The sequence below is a fragment of the Nelusetta ayraudi genome, unplaced genomic scaffold (genome assembly GCF_046127955.1).
Source record: "Nelusetta ayraudi isolate G7.1 ecotype Tasmania unplaced genomic scaffold, CSIRO-AGI_Nayr_v1 ptg000026l, whole genome shotgun sequence".
NCBI classification, from domain to species: domain Eukaryota; kingdom Metazoa; phylum Chordata; class Actinopteri; order Tetraodontiformes; family Monacanthidae; genus Nelusetta; species Nelusetta ayraudi.
The window spans coordinates 2,901,776-2,916,723 of record NW_027466076.1 but is presented as its reverse complement, the minus strand read 5'-3'; the positions used below and the strand labels follow the sequence as shown (position 1 = coordinate 2,916,723).

Here is a 14,948-nt window from a genome sequence, read left to right as displayed (position 1 = left end):
GATTTTGTGGATTGGAGTCCAACTCGTCTTAAATTTGTGTATCTGGTGTAAACCAGTTAAATTGGAAATGGAAACCAGTTCAGTGGGGACACCTTGTATCTCACTCCAGGTGTTTGTGATTACGCAATGTAAGAGGTCAACTGTAATGGAGGCTGCGCTAACCTGTCCCACTGAACCGACTCCTAACCCCGCCGGCAGGAAGGTGGAGGATTTTGACAGTTGCATTTGAACTGGCATATGGAGAAAAGTTGCCAAAAACTGAATATTTTGAGCGTCGCTCAATGAAGCCGTTTATGTAAATGTACAGTGAGTGAGTGTGTGAGCGAGATGGAATTTTCTCCTCGCCGTCATTGTAAATCTGTTTTCCTTCAAGCGCAAAAGATCTCATGATTTCTCAACAGAAACTTTATTTGTATTCACATTTGTGTTCAACCACTACAAGTGCCATTTTATTTATGAACCAGTGCAAGCTTTTAAGAGCAAAAACACCTTTCACGTCAAGCTGCATTCTGCCCCCAAAGACTCATTGTTAAAAATCAAAACTGTTGATTTATGACCATCTCATTTTAAATATCACTGTATCATATGCTCTATACTTACTTTCTTATTATTAACAAATAAAACCTTTGTACAACTTTATACAAATTTTGGGTTGTTCCCGCATCCCCCGCCCCCACACAACTCATTTTAAGGTGGACTCATATACACATAAAGACGAACAGACAGCAGCTGGTGGCAACCAATCAGCTGTCAGCATACACAAACATCAACATCACGTCTAACACTGGATCTAGAGCTCATGCTGGATTTATACACTGTGACTCCATGGTAACACGTCAACACGCCCACATTCACTGTGATGGCAGGAAGTGACACAAACGCTTAAGAGTGGAGAGAAAAATCTGCTGCGGTTTCTGCTGTCCTGAAAGAGAAGAAAGACTGTACCAAACCATGTTAAAACACAAAAAGGAACGTTCCCGCGTTGCGTCACGTTCCAATGGTTACAGCTAGTGACCAATGAGGGGCCTTCCCAGCGCTTCTCTGCCGCCAGTGTCCGAGCTACGCTAGACCAGACCTTTAAGGTTCTGCCACTTCCTGAGACTTTCTGTTATCGTCCGGCTGTTTTGACATGTTGCCTTCAAGTCTCTTTGTTCAACACATTTAATTTCTTGTGCATCATTGGATATTTCTGTGACTTCCAGAATCATAAATTATTATTTATTTATCATCATCATCATCAATGGTTTTTACCATTCACCCTTTGTTTTACGTTTGTGACCAAGCAGGCGTCACATTTATTTTCACCGTCATCTATAAAACGAGAGCGACTCCGCCGATGATGTCACACACCTGGGGCCAGTAGCTGCCCCTCAACCAACCCCACCCACCTCCCCACCCCCCGCCTCTAGCAGCTCCGGCCCTCCAGCAGCAGGACCCTCAGCAGCGTCCTGGTGGCGGCCAGCAGCGCCCCGTGCAGCGCGTACTGCGCCGCCATCGCGCCCACGCCGCGGTAGAAGCCGGCCACGCCCTCCTTGCGGCGGATGGAGTGGAGGCAGTCGGTGAGGCCGTCGTACTGCGTGTTGACAGGCACCACCAGCTGGTCGGCGCGCACGCCGTCCGTGGCGTCGATGATGGTGCGCGTGCCCTGCAGGCCGAGGCGGTGCAGCGCCGTCTCCAGGGGGAAGAGCGCCAAGTCGGCCACCAGCGAGCCCGCCCACACCGCCGCCAGCTCGGGGAAGTAGGCGTCCAGCGGGTTGGCCGAGTCAGGCGCCGCCGCCGCAGCAGTCGCCGCCCGCCGCTTCCTGCCCCACTGGTGCAGCCACAGCGCCACCCGCTGGACCGAGACGGAGATGGCGTAGCGCAGGATGGCGTGCAGCGCGGCGGGCAGCAGCAGCGAGCTGAGCGGCAGCAGGCGGCGGCTGTGCGGCGCCCCGACGCCCAGGAAGCGCGTCAAACCCTCGCGGATGCAGTCCAGCAGGCCCGAGGACGAGTCGTCGCGGACGATCTCGCTCTGCCCAGGAGAGGGAGGGAGAGAGGGAGAGAGAGAGAGAGGGGGGGAGAGAGAGAAATTCAAATTGTCAACAGCATCAAATTAAAAAGCAGCGGTGCCGCTTTTCTTGCTAAAAAAATTTCCCCGCAGACAGCTTTCCCAAAAGGGGGTGACCTTTTAGAGTTTGCCTAGGGGGCACTCTTGTTCACAACGACAGCTCGTGGTTTCAGTTACCTGCACAGTTTCAATGAGACTGGCGCAGTAAAACGGGAGAGCCACCACCGCTGTCAGCCTAAAGGTGACGAGGAGGAGGAGGATGATGATAGAGCGAGAGAGAGAAAGAAAGAGGCCTGATAATTAATATGCAGAGCGGAGAGAAAAAAAAAATCTAATTCGAAATCAAAGTCAGCAGACTGACCCTTTCAGCGCCAAGTGTCCGGCCACCTGCTTCCACGTCCACCTGTGAGGAAGCTCCCTGCACGCACACACACACACAGAGCAACAAGTGAGCCACACGGCGCCACCACCATGCCAACGAGTGCAGTCAGACGACGGGAAGTTACCGTGGCAGTGGCGTGAACTCGCTGACGATGCCCTCGGCTCCCAGCGTGATGCCGTGGACGATGAAGGTGCTGCCCATCCCTTTCCACAAGGCCTTCACACCCTGACAACAAGTCAGAGATATAGGGAAAGTCAATAATCGCCACCACCACCACCACCAAACCAACCCCTTTGGAATTCAGGAGAGCTCATCAATGCGCAGCCGAGCCAAGTTCTCAAAGCAAAAACACTTAAAACCACAGTAATAAAACAAAAAGTCTGTCTTTAAAAAAACGTGTCAAGTAAAATTCCCTCCTTATATCAAATATAACTGTCGTAGGTGTAACCCTTCTAGGTTTGTTTCATTGTGTCGGCGTACCTGAGCTTTGGTGATGGTGTACATGACGGTGACGGCGCTGAACGGAGTCAGGTGGTAACAGCGGGCGTGGTAGTTCACCTGAGACAATCAGCAGCAGGTTAAAAACACTCATTTACGCTTTACTCGCAAAAATAAGCTACCTGGATATGAAATCGAAACATCTGATCCTGTGTGTATGCACACATAGAAACGATAACATGTTGTTTCTGTCATGATAACAATAATAAAAGTGATAAAGTAATAATATACATTCCTTTTTAATATTCTACTTCTCCTTTGGACGTCATCACCGTCAATTATATAAACCCATGGGCACAAAATGCCAGTTCCATATTAATGCCAGGTGTTCTTCATTAGTCATCGGTCAAGGGAGAAGAATCTTATTGGTTACCTGACACTGTCGGCGGAAGACGATGCAAGGGTGAGCGAGGACGTTCTCAGTGAACAAACTGCAGACACACAGACGCTTATATGAAAAAAATATATATACACACGTATACAGTCAGTAATACTTTATATCATAATTTCACCACTAGATGGCTCAAAGTCTACGTGCCCACTTGGCACAAAGTGTGCGCTAAACCTCAGAGCTTTAAAAATTGGCTAACCCCTTTGTGATGTCACAAAGGGCCATTGGGTTGAGTTAATAAGAGTACTTAGAAGTAATCTTGTTTGGCTCGCAAAAACCATGTGTCCCGGTTGTCTGCAGCAGATGCCACCTTTGTGTTTGTTCTGTGCACTCGCAAGGTCCGACAAAAGACCAGGAGCATAGAGGTCCAGAGGCTAAATCACTTTGGATGAAATTTAATATGACGACGATGATGATGACGATCAGAACACACAAAGCAGAGGATTTCCAACCTGACAAGGCCGATCCCGAAGCCCGCGAATCGATTCAGCTGCTCTGCGAATGGAAGCAAGCCAACAGTTAATAATACGAAGAAGACGCATTTCTTCCCAAAACCCAGCCTTAACCTGAAAAAGAAACAGCTAGTTTAAATGAGTCACATCTCAAAGTGCCGCCTATCAATGAAAATTTAATTCAAATTCATTTCAAGGAGGATACTAGCCTTGCTGACCCATGTCCTTTTTCTTTGAATGTGTTTTTTTTTCACTCTCATTTGCGTCTCAAAAAGATACTGTACAGGCAAAGAGGAAAGAAAGAATGAATGGGGATGGAGAAACATAGTCATTGTGTACCAGATGTATGTGAAATTGTTGAATAAAGAGACATTTAAATAATAATAATAAAAAATGTACACACTGGACCTTTAACATCAGCTTTACTCATGTCACTATGGGCCACACACTCACACTCGCACACCAATTCATTTCAACCTATACTGCGCTGAATTGCATTTAATTCGGTCCACGTTTCCTTCACTATCTCCAGGTAGTCAGGCAGGCAGGGTGCTAAGAGTTAGCTGGGGCATGTTAGCCTAATGCAAATTGTACGTCGCTGTTGGCAGCTATCTGTCAACACAACGTCACAACCGGCATGCGTAGAAACAAACAAAAAAATGACTTGACCCGGCAACTGGCTACTTCTGACTGCTTCCTGCTCCTGCTAAAGACCCGAGGCCCAACTGCTGTCCTTCGTCCATCCACACACCGACCTACCAGCAGGAGGTACGCCCGGTTGTGGAGCATCCCAGCCGCCGCCGCCGCCGCCAGCCGCGGCTCCCGCAGCTGCGGACTCGCTCAGCGACTCGTCGTACTGAGGACTGCGGTCCCCGTAGTGAAGGTTGCGGCTTCCGGGTATGTCGGGCGGCGTCGTGACCCAGTGGTGCTGCTGCAGCTCCGCAGCACCTGCGGCGCTTCTCACCGGGTAGCCGGCTCCGTACAACGGGTCGTCCCGGCCACGGTAGCCGAGCCCGTCGAAGCTGTCCGGCCGCCTGGAGGCCATCTGAGGGTCGGTGGCAGAACGGGAGAAAGAAAAGAAAAGAGCGAAACGAGGATAGGGTCAACTGCAAAGTGAGACCATCAAACCCGGATCTACTGCGCGCGTTTGGTTGAAAGAACGAAGGGTGTTGGGTGTTTCAAGCTGCGAACATTGGCCGGCGACGGGTTTGACCCGCTGCAAAACATCTACCTTTCATCTAACAACCCGGAAGTTCAAGATGAAAGGCAGAACTTCCGGGTTCAAAGTCTGGTGGCTCATCACCGCCACCCAGTGGTTGGGAAGAGAGGTTTTTCTCAAACTACTACAAGCGTCTTTTGCTCTTTTGCTTGTTTGTTTGTTTGTTTAAAAAAAAATACGGAACGTCATCAACAACAGGCGAAAACGAGAAGCTATTTTTTTTTAATCTTTTATGGGTTTTATTCCAGGGATTGCTCCAGCATGTGTGACAAAGATAAAACAAATATTTGGACAGTTTTATTTCTAGAACAACATTTTCCTTCACAAAGCATTGTCATCACAACTTCATTCTTCACAATCTACAAAACAGATTCAAACTGAGAGGAGACGGTGGACTGTTTGTCAGAGTTTCCACAAAAGCCAACAGTGTGCAGCCATGTGTTCAACGCACAAAACTGCCCTAAAACATTTAAAAATTTTGGGGGGTAAGTTTTCAACACTGAATTCCTTTTACGTCAGCAATGTTAAGTTTTATTTATTTATTTTCTTTAAATTAAAGAGTCCAGTAACTACAGTCTGCCCCTGCATCCAGATTCTCAGAGCTCCTGCCACCTCTCAGTGTGAATACAAAACAAATGCACACACACAAAAACAAAACAATCACATTGACATCATCATCATTGTCAGCACCACTTCAGCCAGAAAAGAAGGTGACATGGAACCAGTCAAGTAACATTTTGTCTGGTCATTCCCAACAACCCGCAAATTGTTCGCAGGTGGACTCGATTTACAGCAAATTTTCTCCCAGAGTAAAGGAAGCAAAACATTTAGGAGATGACATATTTCAAGTTGTACTGCGGCCAGGCCACTGGAGCCTCGCCTCTGGTGTTAACAGACATTATTAAGATTGCGGCAGCAGCACCAAGAGGAAAAAACACTGGCCTCGAGTCAGGAGTTCATCAGCCACGTTAAGGCAGCGGGTGCCAGGGTTTAAGGCCGACCAGTGGCTGAGAAAAAATAAAGGAACAAAAATGACAAAAGACAAAAATATTGAGTTGAAAAATACTGTTCTTGACTTTTTTTTTGTAAATTTGAATCTAAAACTGTTGAATTTGTTCTGATAAAGTTTCAAATGTCTAACTGTGTTTGAGTGAAAAGCAAACCGGAGGAATGTTTTGCCATCTGTAAAAACAAGACGATAAAATGACAATTAGGTTTTGGTTGGAAAGCTCACAGAGCAGGTGGAGTTTGCAAAAAACAAATGAACAAGAAATTCTCCATTGCACATTTTAAAAATTTGACATTTATGTTGTTAACCCTGTTTTTGAAAACAACAAAAAATGTTAGTGTTTAATATTCCAAATTTTGTTCGGCTTTGCCTCAATTTATTTCTTTATTTAATCATCTGCAATTTAATTTTTTTTTTTTTTTTTTTTTTAAACTTCCAAGTCACATTCAGATTTTTTCTGGTTAATTTAACACAAGGCTCCTTGGCTGAATTGACCTTGTCTATATTTATTAAAAAAAAACAAAAAAAAAACAACAAAGAATATGTGGAAACAAAAAAGTAAACTTTTTAATTACAAAAAATTAAACGAAAATGTTAGTAGGTAATCTACCAGCTAATATATTATCCTCTAGATAAACATTTTAATATTGTTTCATGATTGGTAGCTCTTTCAATTAGCCGCTAACCAACTACCAAAGGTAAGCGAAATTAAAACGGGAATTTACGTGCGCTATATGTACGCTATCGCTGTGGCTCGTCGCAACGAGCGACTATCTCTGCAGGTGTTATGGCACTAAAACAGAATTCAAGCGTTAAATTCATTTGTCGATCAAATGTTTGAGGGTGTAGTGAGCTGTGATTGGCCTACCGGCTGTTTTTTTTCTTCTTTTTTTCAAAATAACTCGGCCAAGCAAACTTGACAGTCATTTAAAAAAAACAAAAACAACAAAAACAACAAAAACGACAGTTACGAGTGTGTTTGGCGTTTCCTGCAGTCGCTCACTACAGGTGTCAGTTTGCACATTTAAGGGCATTACTTGTTCTCACTTATAATTTAGTGTCTCTCTTTTCAATGTGCTAAATTACTCGGCCACTGACAGAAAGTAGAACGAAACGGGCGAGCGGCTTTAGTTAGACGCCACCGCCGCTTGATTGTGATTAGCAGAACCCCCCCCGGGGGTGGCGGGGGGTGGGGGGTTGGGGGAGGGAAGGGAGGGCTGGTTTCCCGCCTGCGGGCTAATGGCAGTGCTCCGTGATGTCGACCACGACCGCCTTCCGCCAGCTGAACAGGAAGTAGCCCATGCCCGCGCCGGCGGCCACGGCGATGCACAGGTAGGCGTTGTAGGTCATGAAGACGAGCATCAGCATGTAGCTGACCACCACCTGGATGATGTGCAGCACCGTCTGCAGGAAGTGGGAGGCGCTCAGCATCCGGTGCCTGAGAGGACGAGAGCAGAGAGCTGTGTGTGAACGTGACTGTTATTAGCACGCAAGACATTCCAGCCCGGAAGATTCCCCCCCAGGAGGAAATGGGAATAACCACGCCCCGGACTCATTTGATTGGTCGCTGCAAAGTCTCTCACTTCTACCTAGAGTGCGCCTCCTTTGGTGGCTGAAGGGTAATCATATTGATTGACAACAGTTTACTTTATTCACTATGGTTTTTTTTCTTTTTTCTGTGCTGTTATTCATGTCTGAACTGTCCTGAAAGCGTCTCGTTCTTCGAGTGAAGTTTGAAATATTTTTTATCGTTTGATGTTTTTACTTTTCATTTCTTCTTTGTCAATACTTTTTCCTGTTACACTCTCGAAAGCACTTTCGCTGCATTTCATGGAATGAAAGGTGCTATAGTTGTGTTGAGATATACATCCCTAGGTTTCTTAGGCAACATACACAGTCTATGTGTAATCCAAACCTCCACAAATGGACTTTCAAAGCCTCCACTTCCTGGACTGTCTGCAGTGTTGACAACTTGGTGTGATGACAAAGTTGGCGTTAATCATCATTCCAAATGACAATGGTGGTGGCGCACGTAGCGCACTCAACGGGAAAAATCAGCACGATGACCCAAAAGAAGAGGAAACGTTGCAGGGACCAATCACGAGTCGGCGGCGTGGCTATCCCAAAAACCTCCTCGGGAAAGAGATCTCGCTTGCAGCCCGGCACAGGTGTGTAGCAGCCGCCTCCTCACTGCAGATTCCATTTGTTCCCAGTTAGGCCTTCACATATTCACCAGCTAGGGTTAGCCTGAGCACCACCAACCATCAAAAAAAGAAACTTCCTGTAACACAGTGTTGAGACGCTCCAATCCGAAATAAAAAATAAAACTGTATTTAATTGTTCATATGGATTTGAGATCAGCTGGACGGACTGGAGCGTCTCAAACGGGGCCCACTAGTGAAGCGGGACAATGGAAACCATGTCAGAACCAGAACCAGAACCAGAAGCAGCAACAGAACCAGAGCCTGCAACGCCACGGTACCTGCATGAGGGAGCTGCGAGGCGGTACCTCTGTCCACTTGGCAGCTCCTCCCCCTCCAAACACTGCCTTTCAATCAAAGAGCTAATGGCGAGACACATGATGAGAGAGGTCACATGACCGGTCGAGTCTCACAGACGTCACTGGGGGGCTTCCGGGTTCCCCGCTGGCTTCAGACCAGCTGTAGGGCTCACTGGCACTATGGCTTCTTCTTCTTTTTTAAATCATGTGACAGGCAAACACACACATTCTGTTTGACTGTTTAAATGTTGCCTTCTCCATTGATCTGTGATAGTGTTTTTTTCTTTGTTCTGAATCTCATTTTTCCCCATGTTAAATTTATTTATGCAACATCATTATCACTACTGCTAATACTTATACTATTAAAAAAAAACAGGGCTCAGTATCACGAAATAACGTGATTAATAAATAACGTCTCAACTCGTGGGTCGCGGATGTACATATAAACAAAGTCTCGAAGCCGCCGCCCTGCGTCCACCTACCCAACAGTCTTGTGCGTCTCTGTGAGCACCGTCCCATCAGGCCCCGGCACGGGCATGGAGTTGTAGCGCACGTTGACCTGGCTGCGGCGCAGCAGCGACTCGCGGCCGATCTTCAGGCCCTCGTACAGGACGGCCAGCAGGAAGACGCCGATGCACGCCCCCACCATCTCTGATTGGAGGAGGAGGAGGTGTGGGAAAAAAAAATAAATTGGGGTTGGGAGGTTAAAAAAGAGTCAATTTGTCGATTGTCAATCAGAGGTTTGATTCGATGAGGAAGCAGAGTCAGGCCAACTGGGGAACTCTAAATTGACTGTCAGTGTGTGTGTGTGTGTGTGTGTGTGTGTGTGTGTGTGTGTGTGTGTGTGTGTGTGAGTGTTAAAGGTTGTTTGTCTTTGTTTGTCTCTATGTGGCCCTGCGATGACCTGGCCACTTGTCCAGGGTGTCATCCCCCCCCACCCCCCGCAATGACAGCTGGCTGGGAGAGGCTCCAGACGAATGGATGGAAAACTCTTCATTTAAAACCGTTCATCCTGATGATGTATTCCTTTAAATGTATTGATTGGATTTCTTTCATTCAGTGATTTTGCCATAGGTTTTCCTGAACAGGTTCATTTCTAGGTTCATTTCATGTTGGGTGAACTGGAACGGACGAGTGAGTGAAGCTGACCTCCGGGTGAGTGGATGACCAGGCCGCTGAACAGGAGCTCCACATTGTGGTAGCCAAAGTAGAAGGACATGGCCTAGGGCAAAGGAAAGACAGAGAGAGAGAGAGAGAGTTAGAGAGAGAGAGGGTGGGAGTTAGAGAGGGGGGGGGACCATCATCAGCAACTGAACTGCAAAAATGTCGCCAGCACCTTGCGCAACTACGTTGACGCCAGGCTAGCGCCGCCCCCCCCGAAAACCCAGCCCTCACCCCCCCCCCCCACCGTCCTTACCATGCCTCCATGTCCTGAATGGTCGCCGCCGGTTCCTCCAGTTCCTCCGTCTCCATGGTCTCCGTGGTCTCCGTGGTCTCCGTGGTCGCCGCCGGTGGTGTGGTGGGGGGGGTGCGTGGAGTGGTGGTGGTCCATGTCTGCTGGGAAAGGGGGTTGGGGGGGCCAGAAAGACAGTTAGCGTCGCACAGGAATCTGGAAGCTGCTACTGGGTTGTGTGTGTGTGTGTGTGTGTGTGTTAAAAGCTGCTAAAAAAAAAAAAAAAAAGTAAACACTTAAAACAAATTTTTATATTATAACGCGTCTTTTCTACCGCACTAGCACGTGTCTCACTACGGGAACAATCACAGCCAATCGGCCAATCACAGTCTCCTCAGCAGCAGTCATCTTGACTCTAAATGTCTGGAGCGGCTCATCGACGATCCTCCAAGTTCCGAGACGGCCGAGCCAGACCCACCCGCGTAATCCGATTGGGCTGCTTGGCCCTGAGGCTAGCGGGTGGCGGAGGGCACGACGAGCCAATCACAGTGCTGCGACGGCAGTTTGCTAATCGGCCAATTAGATCAGAGCGACGTTGACGTTAACCGGGAAGGCCGGCGGTCGCCTTCGGCGGAGCGTCACTCTGGTTTATTGGCATCAGCGTCACTTGGAGTTACACAAGGTCCTACTAAACCAAAACAGATTAATAAACAAATCAAACTCTCTGTGGCGCTCTCTGCACTTTGTTCCATCCGTCTGCCGTCTCCTCAGCCGCGTGTCGACCTTTGAGAAGGCCCGGGAGCCTCGTGTTGGCCGACGCTTTATCAGATAAAGTGCGATAAGACCTCGGGGCGACCGTCACGTCTTCACGAGGGGGAACCTGGCCCGCCGGCCGACTGCAGGTGGCGACGCGGGGTCGTAATCCCGTCCAGCGTAGGGCCTCGACGAGGCCTTGTGCGTCCTCGGCTCTCGCTCGGACCTTTGACCCGTCATCTATATTCGGCGCCACTGCTAATTATACATTTTATTAGTGTGGTTTTAAAAAGCCTGCAGTTGCGCCAGAGCTGCGATTACCTGATGACGCCGGGACGAGTGGACGTGGCAACGTCGCTCATTAGCTGATGACAAAAACTCAGTCGCTTCCAACAATGCATCCATACTTTCTATATTCTATTGTGTCATACAGATGATATTTTTATATTATATCATCTATTTCTTATATTAGATTTTATATCCTACGTTATATTTCAAAATTCATGTAATTATTATTAGATTATCATATTGTATATTATGTTTTTATACTGTACTGCACTATTACACTATTACTATTACTACTACTACTACTATTATTATTATTCTTATTACGACGACTACTATAATTATTTTACTGATATTATTATTACAATTACTGTTGATGGTATTACTATATACTAAATGGTACAGTGTCGAACTTTGCATTTAATTGGTTGCAACTAATTATATTAGATTATATCACACATATTGCATTACACTTCAAACACCGTTCTCTGTACTTGCCACTTATTGCTAATGTTTCCAATTTCATATTTTTGCAGAACTTCAATTTAACCATTTGCACTCTTTCTTCTCTGCACTTACGATCACGTCGGCTTCGACCGCAGCAACGTTTCGCTACCGCGCAACGTGACGGCCGACAGATCAAAATCTTTGAATCTTTGAATCAAAGTCATCTTCGTGTGTCACGACGTCTTTCATGAATGCTACTTTTGTGCTCATGGGAGAAAGCACACTGTCTTGCAATTCTCATTCTTCCTCTTTCCAACATATGTCACGGCCAAGGATCTGAATAACTCAATAAATTAACGATTGAACGAATAAATGCAGAACTTTGAACTTCTTACCTGGAGCGGAGAGAGCGAGGGGAGAGTGAGCGCTGAAGAAGATGACGTCTGAAAGTGAGAGACAGCAGGAGACACTGATGAGGGAATTTATCACGCGGAGAAATCTCAGGACCGAACGAGCCTCGGCCAATCAGACACCGGCATGATCCCCCCCCCGAGAACCAATCAGCAGTGAGGAAGGTCATAAACGCTGTGTGCACCTGAGCAGGTTCAAGTTCCCTGATGTTCAAAAACGTGATCCAGATGGCAAACAACAACATGATTAAAAACAAAAAAACAAAAAGTACAGAACCACAATTGGGTTTTTATTCATTATTACGATAATCTAAAAAAAACTACATCAATTTCACTGTAAACTGTTATGTTTATGTTCATGTTATGCTTATACAGGTTATCTTCATGTTATTTTTCCTCTGCCTCAGGAGGTTTCCTTCGCCGGCCCTCGGCCAACAGCATCTGAAGATGAAGCACTTTGTTCATATTGTCTGCGTGTTTGTTTGTTCACGACCACTTTGATGAGGTCACTGTTTAAAGTGGCACCAGATCAGTCCAGCTGCTACAGACGCTTCGCTTCCCCTGACCCCCCCCACCGCTCGTCTATTTCTGCGCTTTTGTGTGAACGTTTCTGAACATTTTTCAAACGGCCGAGTTTGCGTCGTCAGCAGACGGAGAGTGAGGTGGATGTCAGGCTGACACGAAATCACGGCACGAAATTTCACTCTGCGATAAATCTCCGATTTACGACGCTTCGTGTAATGATTTACTCCCGCTTGACCTTTGACCCCAGGTGGAAAGTGAACAATTGCCTGAAGTTTGACTGGAATGGGACGTTAGGAAATTCCAGAATTTTGTGGCCACTTTCAGCGAACGTTTACTCGACAAAACCTGCAACGCCGAGGACAGAAAGCCGCGCAACAGAAGTGCGTTTCACAATATTTACACGCAACGTGTAAAGTTTTATAACAAGGCTTATCACATGTTATTAAAACTCACTTTACAACCAAACTCAGGCGGCATTACAGAAGACAGACAGACGCCTTATTCGTCTCTGAGAGAAAATTCACATTTCCAGCCGCTTGAGGAGGACCTGACACAGCCTGGGGTGACCTCATCAACACACTGATCTACAGCTCCGTGCTAATGCCAGGCCAAGGTGGCATTTTAGGAAGCAGGAGTGAAACCAGCCTGCAGGAAAACCTCCTGGGTGTTTTTAAGAGCGACTGCAGGGCGGCGTTTCCACCGCGGGCACCCTTCTCAAAGCACAACCTGTGTTTAAACTGCGGCAGTCCGACAGCGTCACACACACGCACGCACACAGACAGACAGACAGACACACAAGTCACATCAATGCACAAACACATAATTCCACGCTGTATGACGCGAATCGACGCATGACATCAGGCCTTTAGTTAATAGACACTGATTAAAAAATAATAATTATTAAATTGACGATGTGTGTGTGTGTGTGTGTGAGAGAGAGAGAGAGAGAGAGAGAGAGAGAGAGAGAGAGAGAGAGAGAGAGAGTGAGAGTGTGTGTGTGTATAGAATACATGTGTGCGTGTTCTTGCTGCTTTCTCTACTGTGAATAGTGTTGTTTTGTTTTGACCATTTGAACAATCTCTGGGAAGCGTTTGCCTCGTTTTACATTTTAACTGCACATCCTACCAGCATGCGACCAATTAAGTTCTTGAATCTTAAAATCTTTAATCTAATAACATCGTCATGCAACCTCTCTGATTTTCCATGAACGTCCTGTAAGTTACTGTGTCGTTAGTTACCTGCGAACAAACTAATTCCACCGGAGTCCAACTCTCGCTCACTCAAAGCCGACTGGCATCTTTTCAGGGCCAAGACAGTTGGAGAATGAGGAACAAGGGCGAGTTGAAAAAACAATACGGACGAGGAGGATTTCTTGTAACACACTTTTCTTGTTTGTTGACTTCGTGCAACGAAATCAAACAAGCGCAGGGATTGGGGCGACCGTGGATTAGCCGGAGCTAATTCGCTACTACAAAAAAGTTAAATTAAGATTCGCGTTGCAGTTGGGGAGTATAGTGGTGGTGGAGCGAGGGTGCAGGGGGGGCACTCCGACCCCGAATGACGAGAGAGGCCGAGCTCCGAGCCGGCAGTAAGTGTCCGTCGCTGCGGGGGTCAACGGCGCAACGGCGGCGTTAGGGCTGGGGGAGCTTGTAGCTAGCCAGCAGTGGGCTAGTGAGCAGCAGCAGTAGTAGTAAGCAGCAGAGGTCACTGGCGGAGCGACACGAGTAAAGGCGGGGGGAAATGAAAATATACACGGAAATGAAAGATGACCGCATGCCAAACCTGGTGTGTATGGGAGATTCTTCCGCCTCGGCGAAGGTGAATGTCGCGGGGGGTTGATAGCAGACGGCACAAGAAGATTAGAAAATCAGAAATGTTGAGCAGTTTCCCCTCCAGTGCCGCGTTGCAAACCGAACTCTGCGCCGGCTTTCAGCTTCAGCCGTCCGAGTCGAGGGGGACGCTGCCGTGATGTCATTACGCAGAACGCCAGGACCAGGAAGTAGAGAAAATTGATTTTTTTTTTTTTTTTTTTTTTTTTTTTTTTTTGGCTTTTCAATCTTTACATTGTGATAAAGCTGATAATACAGTTTGTCTTAAGTTTCTTAGCGCCTCGTGTCCGTTCACCTAAAAAATACGTTATTTGTCATTTTACTCAAAACAAGTTTTGTTGTTACTTCACACTCCCTTGCACGTTTTTTTTTTAAATTTATTTATTTTCTATATATATATATATACAAACAGATTTCTCAAAACGATGTTTCAGGTTTACTACTTTAACGCAACTTTCTTCTTACATATCTCGGAATTATAAAAAAAGCTTTAGACTAATAGTCTTATTGTTACTATTTATATATTCTAACTTCTCCTGATCATGACATTGTTTCGTATCTCTTTTCGCCTGTAAAGATGATTGTATTATTACTTACTTGTCAATAAAGACCTTTAAAAAAAAAAGGAGGGGAGAAGTTTTGCGTTCGAGCCAATCAGAGAGCTGCTGAGGCCACGATGGGTGGGGCGCTACGGAGGGGGGGGCCACGTAAGCGGCGCCCTGAGAGCCAAGCAGCATCATGTGATCAGCGCGTGGTGGCGTTCTAATTACAAGGGGAAGGAATTCATCTTTTGTTTTTGACCCCCTTT

General features: G+C 46.7%; 2 protein-coding genes across 4 annotated transcripts; both read right to left on the bottom strand.

Annotated features, from left to right (window-relative positions):
- Positions 1–387: 387 nt before the first annotated feature.
- Positions 388–5,037, bottom strand: slc25a46 (solute carrier family 25 member 46). Its single transcript, XM_076029024.1, has 8 exons — positions 4,530–5,037; positions 3,771–3,813; positions 3,301–3,358; positions 2,910–2,987; positions 2,554–2,654; positions 2,409–2,465; positions 2,225–2,282; positions 388–2,011 (listed from the first exon to the last, which is right to left on the bottom strand). The coding sequence occupies exons 1-8, from the start codon at positions 4,813–4,815 to the stop codon at positions 1,406–1,408; spliced, it is 1,287 nt and encodes a 428-aa protein (XP_075885139.1). The 5' UTR covers positions 4,816–5,037; the 3' UTR covers positions 388–1,405.
- Positions 5,038–5,273: 236 nt separating this feature from the next.
- On the bottom strand, positions 5,274–14,281 carry slc31a1 (solute carrier family 31 member 1). Of its 3 annotated transcripts, none has more exons than XM_076029021.1 (7): positions 14,094–14,281; positions 11,772–11,819; positions 9,916–10,055; positions 9,648–9,720; positions 8,981–9,149; positions 8,481–8,561; positions 5,274–7,436 (listed from the first exon to the last, which is right to left on the bottom strand). In XM_076029021.1, exons 3-7 carry the CDS (start codon positions 10,048–10,050, stop codon positions 7,235–7,237), a joined length of 660 nt encoding a protein of 219 aa, XP_075885136.1. In that variant the 5' UTR covers positions 10,051–10,055; positions 11,772–11,819; positions 14,094–14,281; the 3' UTR covers positions 5,274–7,234. The 3 variants fall into 3 exon arrangements, with proteins under 3 accessions (XP_075885136.1, XP_075885137.1, XP_075885138.1); XM_076029022.1 differs by having other exon boundaries at positions 9,916–10,052; XM_076029023.1 differs by lacking the exons at positions 8,481–8,561; positions 11,772–11,819; positions 14,094–14,281.
- Positions 14,282–14,948: the final 667 nt, after the last annotated feature.